At 39.9% G+C, this 6,761-nt stretch overlaps 1 protein-coding gene across 1 annotated transcript; it reads left to right on the top strand.

Annotated features, from left to right (window-relative positions):
- The first annotated feature begins 682 nt into the window (after positions 1-682).
- Positions 683-6,409, top strand: LOC106581808 (CD302 antigen). The gene is made up of 6 exons (XM_014164142.3): positions 683-1,069; positions 3,251-3,376; positions 3,537-3,647; positions 4,230-4,412; positions 4,761-4,784; positions 4,948-6,409. The coding sequence occupies exons 1-6, from the start codon at positions 979-981 to the stop codon at positions 5,145-5,147; spliced, it is 735 nt and encodes a 244-aa protein (XP_014019617.1). The 5' UTR covers positions 683-978; the 3' UTR covers positions 5,148-6,409.
- The last annotated feature ends 352 nt before the right edge of the window (positions 6,410-6,761 follow it).

Genomic DNA, 6,761 nt, shown 5'->3' with positions numbered 1-6,761 from the left:
CTATGTGGTGATGCAAAGACATTTAGTAATAGAGGGCATTTCAAGTCTTTCCAGTTAGCATTTTCATTCTGATTCGTTCCCCTGAAATAGCTGGCTCTGAATAGTTCTTTGTTCAGCAGCCCTAGGCCTCATCCTGGGGCCTTCAAATCTGCCCCTTGGCACTGGGGCGAGTATTTACCACTATTTAAAGTTAGTGGGGTGGGATTTAATTTCAACGTGAGATGCTGCAACGTGGTCCGTTTAGTATGATATGTTACACTATTAGGTTACATTATGATTGGCACAGCGGTCGTACATACATCCCCCATGCGACTCGAACACGCAACCTTTACATTGCTAGACGGTCGTGGATTACGCCTGCCCATATAGTCTTTTTTTTTTTAAGGGATTAAACAAAAAAAATGTATTAACAAATATCAACAAACAAAAGAGGAATAGTCACATGCAAACAAGCATACAAACAAACTATTTACATTGCCAGGAGCGTTCCCGTATAGTCACATGCTCTATCTCAGACAGCACTGACACGATTTTGACAAAATTTGGGTGAATGAGGCGTCTTGCCACAGAAATTACACTGATTGGCCCAAGGTGGGAGAGCTATAGTAATTAACTGAAATGTGTTAGTCACAGGTGATATCTCAGTTGGCCCAAGAGGGGGGCGCGCTGCATCATTCGTGGGGGACGAAATGTTTTCTGTTGTCTTGCTTTTTGTTTAGTTTTGTATGTTGTTTCCCGGAAGTTAGAGGGTGTTAAAAGTTTTGGATTTCCCCCTTTTGTTTTCTGAGTACAGTAGTGGGCGGCAACAGAAATTCCTTTGAGGAGATAGGAAACTCCATTGGAATCATATTAACGTCCACTGTGTACCTTTTCTCGTTCGTAATATCTCTGGCGGCAATACAACTTTTCAGGAAGTAGTCCGTCCTAATACCACACCGAAGAAGAACATTTTGGAGCCATGATTTGGAGCTCGCAAACATGGAGTCACTGAAGAAATGTCGTCTTTGCCCCATATATTTATGCAATTTCCTTTTTGTTTTTGTTTGTTGGCAATATACTCTAGCTGGTGGTAAGTCGAGATAGTATATTTTTTTTCAATCAGAATTGTATTGTGTAAAACCGGGTGCGAAATGCTCTTTACTCATCGGTATTGTTCGAGAAAACTGGAAGTTGTGGTTCATTTTAAACTTGGACGAGAACCTTTCCACACAGTTTCCTGCTGAACAACTGTAACATTTTACTATTGCGTTGCGCACGATAATATTTCCTGCTTTATAGGGCTTCATATTTTTCTTCATATTTGCTAGTTTTTATTAGAAATACAGAAGGCTACCCTTCTGCATTGTGACTTGGCTTGTAACCAAGTTCGGACAACACGAGGTATAAGGTTGAAACAAACAATGTGACCCTAATTTACAAAGGAAGCAGGAAGTGTGTAGTCTAAAAACCATACTCAGTAAAATGTGCATAGACTATTCTCAAAGTGGGGCCACATACAAAATGTAAACAAACAATTAATTACATGGGGTTAGTGCCAGTACCAAATTTACAATTGCAGGGATATTGGAGTATTTGAAGTAGAAATTTACATTTAGGCAGGGATTAGGAGAAAGTGACTAGCAGGATTAATAGCAGTAAACAGTATGGAAGCAGCGTAAGTGGTGGTGTGGGTGGTGAGTGTGAGCACAAGAATGTCAGTGTAGGTGTGATAGGTGAATGGATATACATGTAAACAGGGCTGAAAAGTGACTAGTTGTAGGAATATATAAATAATTATGGTAATATATACATGTAAATAGGTGTAATAGTGATCACATTGCAATTGATTTCTATATGACAATTTAATTAGTGTGCCTGTTGATTTTCATGACACTATATTAATTTGGGAACAGGTCAAAACACATGAAACATTTATGGACATTTTGCTCGCTTGCTGTTAGTAGGTAATCCTGGGAGATAAGTGGGTTGTTGTTTTACCTGAAATGCACATGGTCCTTTTTTTGCTGGATCTTTGTAGAATTGAGTCACACCAAATTGTGTGTTCTCTACTCCGACAGTTAATCTACAGATAAAAAGGGAAACTCATTTAGTTTTATTTGATTAATCTCTCGTCGTTCACTCTTCTGTGGATTTTATATGATGGTTGGCAACCAACTTTAAGATGCATTACCGCCACCAACTGGATCATATTTTAGCGCCTGGCTACACAGACGCCTGCGAGCAGTTTGGATTAAATGATTGAATAACATGTATGTGTACATTTATTTTGCAGCGCATGCAACACGGGCGGTTTAGTCAGTATGTAACCCTGCATCTCAGTGCTAGAAATGTCACTACAGACACCCTGGTTCGAATCCAGGCTGTATCACAACCGGCTGTGATTGGGAGTCCCATAAGTCGGCGCACAATTGGCCCAGCGTCATCTGGTGTAGGCGTCATTGTACATAAGAATTTGTTCTTAACTGTCTTGCTTAGTTAAATAAAATAAAATCCATTGCATTACATTGAGCCATTGGACGTCCCATTTAGCCTTGTTAGGCAAATGCCCCGACACTGTCCAAAAGCTCCGTCTAGACGCAAATACGCCTCGCCGTTTTGGAAACATTTGGAACGTAACTTTTATATAAGCGAGAAATAATCATTTTTGATACAAAAGATACACTTAATTTACGCAGTTTAGGAAAGTTTCACCCGGCTGTATTTTGAGAAATGCATGCGATCCGGTCAAATGGAAATGCGAGCACAAGGTGAGAGGCTGTGTCATAGCTGAGGCAGTGTGCGAAAACAACCAGGTGCAACTTTGCTAAACTGCAAACAGTTGGTGTATCTTTTGCATTTGAAAGATTCTTTCTTGCTTATATGAAGGTTAAGTTCCAAGGCTTTGCAAAACCGTATCACTAGCAAGGATTAATCCAGTTTCTAAAGGTTAAAACAGAGTGCCGGTATTGTAGTTCACATGGAGCCAGCTGTCCTCCATACCATCAGGTGAGAACCCAAAGATGGGGACCGGCTATAAGCCATCTTGGGTTCTCGAGATGTAATGGATGTTGCACTGAAGTCTCTCTTGCTTAACAAAGTCAAACATACATCCTTGTTTGTCATTCACATCCCTACTGATAAAACGGTCACTTGCTTGACTAGTTTGTGCAGCTTGTTGGAAATGTATGTTGGACCAGGGACGCCTAACTTTGTTTGAAAGTGGATGTAGAAAACTATAGTGGTTTTGTCTCATGATTAACTCTCTGCACAGACTGTCCTGCAGATGGGCGCACCTGGGTGCCTTTCAGACAAAGATGCTACCACTTCGTCCATGGAGAAGAAGACGTGGCTAAAAGCTATACGATTGACGCTGCGAAAACCATCTGCTCAGGATATGGTACTCCGACGCCCCCCGATATGAAGTTGTCTTTTTATTACATAATGTTACACCTTTCTTATGTATTAGATGAAAGGCTATAATTGAACTGGAACTATTTCAAACTACTCTCAATGTTTGTTTTTCAATTGCCACAGATTGTCCCATGTTGTCTTTTTAGAACTGGTGAGTGTCCAAAGTGCAGAGGAGAATAATTTCATCATCAAGTACAGTCCGCAGGTGTGGAAAGGCAACGTACACGTGTGGCTGGGCATGTATTATGACAGTGACGGTAAGTACTTTTAGATGTACTAGAAAATATGACACCTCCGTATTATGAATGCTACTTTGCCATATCACTTGGTTGTACAGTATAATGCGGTCACTTTACCAACTGCCACAATCCATATTAAAGTAGGCCTTGGGATCAGTGTCGTTTGTAATATTTGTAACAATGAGTATTGTGAGTACATTTCTTTGCTAATAAGGTCCATCAGGTCTTGTACACTCTGTCAGTAGTGCCAAAACTGCCTGGAAAGAGTTTTGGTTTTGTTAAGCATGGATAATGCAGCTGTCCCATTTTGGAACTGCACAATGTCAGGAAATCCTGTTTTTATGAAGCTCTGTGTTACAGGAGGTTAAAAAAAAGAAACTCAAAGAAACTGTGATCCACACCCAGTTATTAACGGCTTTCATGTGAAAAAGAAAAAGCAGACGCCACTGATTTTATTTGAACAGGGTTGTTTTGACTGTGTAACTTCTCTAGGACAATATATTTTTGAGGGGTTATGAAAGAAAGGTGAACTTAAGAGGGAGAATAAGTGGTCATTGCTATTTTTCTAAATTTGATGTCTTTGTTTATTTGTCTGATAAGATGAGGACTTTAAGTGGCAAGATGAAACGGGTCTGAGCTTTAATAACTGGGGGAATAGCTCCAGTGAGTCTGAATTGATTCCCATGGACACCTGTGTGGCCATGCACAGCAGCACAGGGGAGTGGGAGAAAGTCAGCTGTGTCGAAGACCCAGAGAATGGCGTGGTCTGTGAAACTGCTGAAAGTAAGGCCCTATTTTTAGCAGCATTTGTGAACCATAACCTTTCTTACTCTTAAGAGACGGGACACACCATAACGAACGTCATCCGTGCGCAGTAGGCGGCCGTCAAATAGCCTCTGACCACCGAATATTGGCCGTCATTTTCTTTTAATTTCCCAACAATTACACATTTTGAATCGCAGGTGATCTACGTTATGGTGTGTCCTGCTTCTAATAGCCCAGTTGACATAAATCCACTGCAGCAATATGTTGTTTTGTCAGTTTGATTAACAAGTGGTTGCAGATTTATGTTAATTTTCATTTCTGAGTTTTAGTCATGTTTCACTGATATGTTGTTGCTTTCTTCTTCAGAAGCAGAGAAATATGGCAAACCTGGTAAGTGAAGTGAAGCCATTTTCCATTTTGTTTTTAGATAGCCATACAGTCATAGAAATAGACTGAATAGAACAGGCGCCCTGGCGCGTTCTATTCATTATATTTCTATAAATACAGTAAGCTCAATGGTGACCTATCCCTGCATTGTTTTTTGTGAACTCAGCTCCCAGTCCACTGCTTTCAGCTCTGGTAATTCTCAGTGTGATCGGCATCATGGGGATCTCGGCAGTCTTTTGGTTCCTGCACCAGAAGCACCGACACGGTACCGTCCTCACGTCATTCGAGTACCACCCCCCATTCAGGTCTCCCACCTCTGACGAGGCCTGCCTAGTGGAGACCGAGGAGACTGATGACATGGCTTAGTGGAAGTCCTCTTAGATTATGCTGTGTGCAGTCACTCTTGGAGGAGCGGAGTAGGAGAGAAAAAGGTGACCTTAATTGAGACGGGTTCCATTGTCCAGAAGAGATGATTTGACAGATAAAATAACATGGTGCTATGGAATGACACGTGGCAACTTTTACCACCAACTAGAGCCACCGTCTGCTTAGGTCCTTTACACTATTGCCTGTCTGAATGGACTCCTTTATGGATATTGGGTCCGTCTGCTTTTTTTGAAGATGTATTATTTTAATTATGGATGTTTGTGTTCGCCGAACAGGATCCTAATGAAAGTGTGTTTTCAGAAAACTTTCCTTCAGAAACTCTGGTTTCATAGTTCAGGGTGCCCTAAAGTCCATTGCTGTGAATGTAGACTATCATTTGCTTGCAGTTACAATTGATTCAATATTGAATTTTGAGAATCACTGTTTTCAATCTTCAAAGACATTCGGTCTCCTGTTGTTTTTGTCTGCATACAATTTGTGATCTTTGTACCGCATGGCGAGTCCGATTGAGATAAGTTATCAAACATCTTCATGTTCTATTGCCCTTGTAAGTGTTCATATTTTTCAATGATTTCATCTCTTCCTCTAGTGTCCAGGCTTCAAATGTCTTAGTTCTTGATTTAAGAGATGAATACAAGTAATTGAAATTACAGAGGGATAATCCATCATTTATATCTCAAACAAACAGATTAAGGCTTGTCAAAGAGCCAGATTCAACCAGTGTGCATTTTCTCAAAAAAAGGAATCTTGGCGGTCCTGTCCCCCATTGTTTGCATGCTGCTGTAACTTAGTTCAAAGCATTCTTTATGGCGATTGTCAATGTACTGACGAGCTTTTACAGATGATTACATTTATAATAGATACAATTTTTTTGGTGCGTTAGTCTGTAGTGACATGCATAAACGTCTATTCATGGGAGAAAACATTTTAGAGTGAGGATTGTTTGCCTTTGACCTGAACCATCTCCTTGTTCCAACTTCCTAAATAATCATTTATTTTTTACAAAGCTATTAATCCACATTCTTATTGACTAATTTTGATATGGTCAGTGCTTTTACTAATGCATTAGTGATACAGTATGTTACAGTTTGGAGTGGGCCTAAAAATGTGTATTGACAGAACTACACCCTCGTAAGGTCTTTGAATGTCTGTGAAAGCTTTTTGCTAATTACTGTGCAATATTAATTTAATTTGGCTTTAGCTAAGCCCTATTTGTTATTCAAAATAAAGTTTGGAAATCACCTGTGAGTTATGGGCCTGTTTTTTTGTTTTTTACACTGACTTGTGTGTGCGTCTCATTTTGTGGGCAAACATGGTTACCTTGTGCTTGTTTTGAGATTTCATAATAGATGATATTGCAGTCAAAGTAGTTGTGTTCATATTGCTTCTTTGACAAGTCTTGACAATTTGCAGTTGTCATACTGACACAGAACAAGTTGACATGGTTAGCAATGTTACATAGTTCATTAATGGAATCTTAAAGTAATCCCTCATCAAGCTGTGTTTACACAAGCAGCCCAATTCTGATATTTTTCTCACTAATTGGTATTTTGATCAATCAGATTGGCTGTGAAAAGATCTGTGATTGGTCAA

This window comes from Salmo salar, chromosome 21, assembly GCF_965601325.2.
Source record: "Salmo salar chromosome 21, fSalSal1, whole genome shotgun sequence".
Lineage (NCBI taxonomy): Eukaryota > Metazoa > Chordata > Actinopteri > Salmoniformes > Salmonidae > Salmo > Salmo salar.
This window is presented reverse-complemented; position numbering and strand designations above follow the sequence as displayed.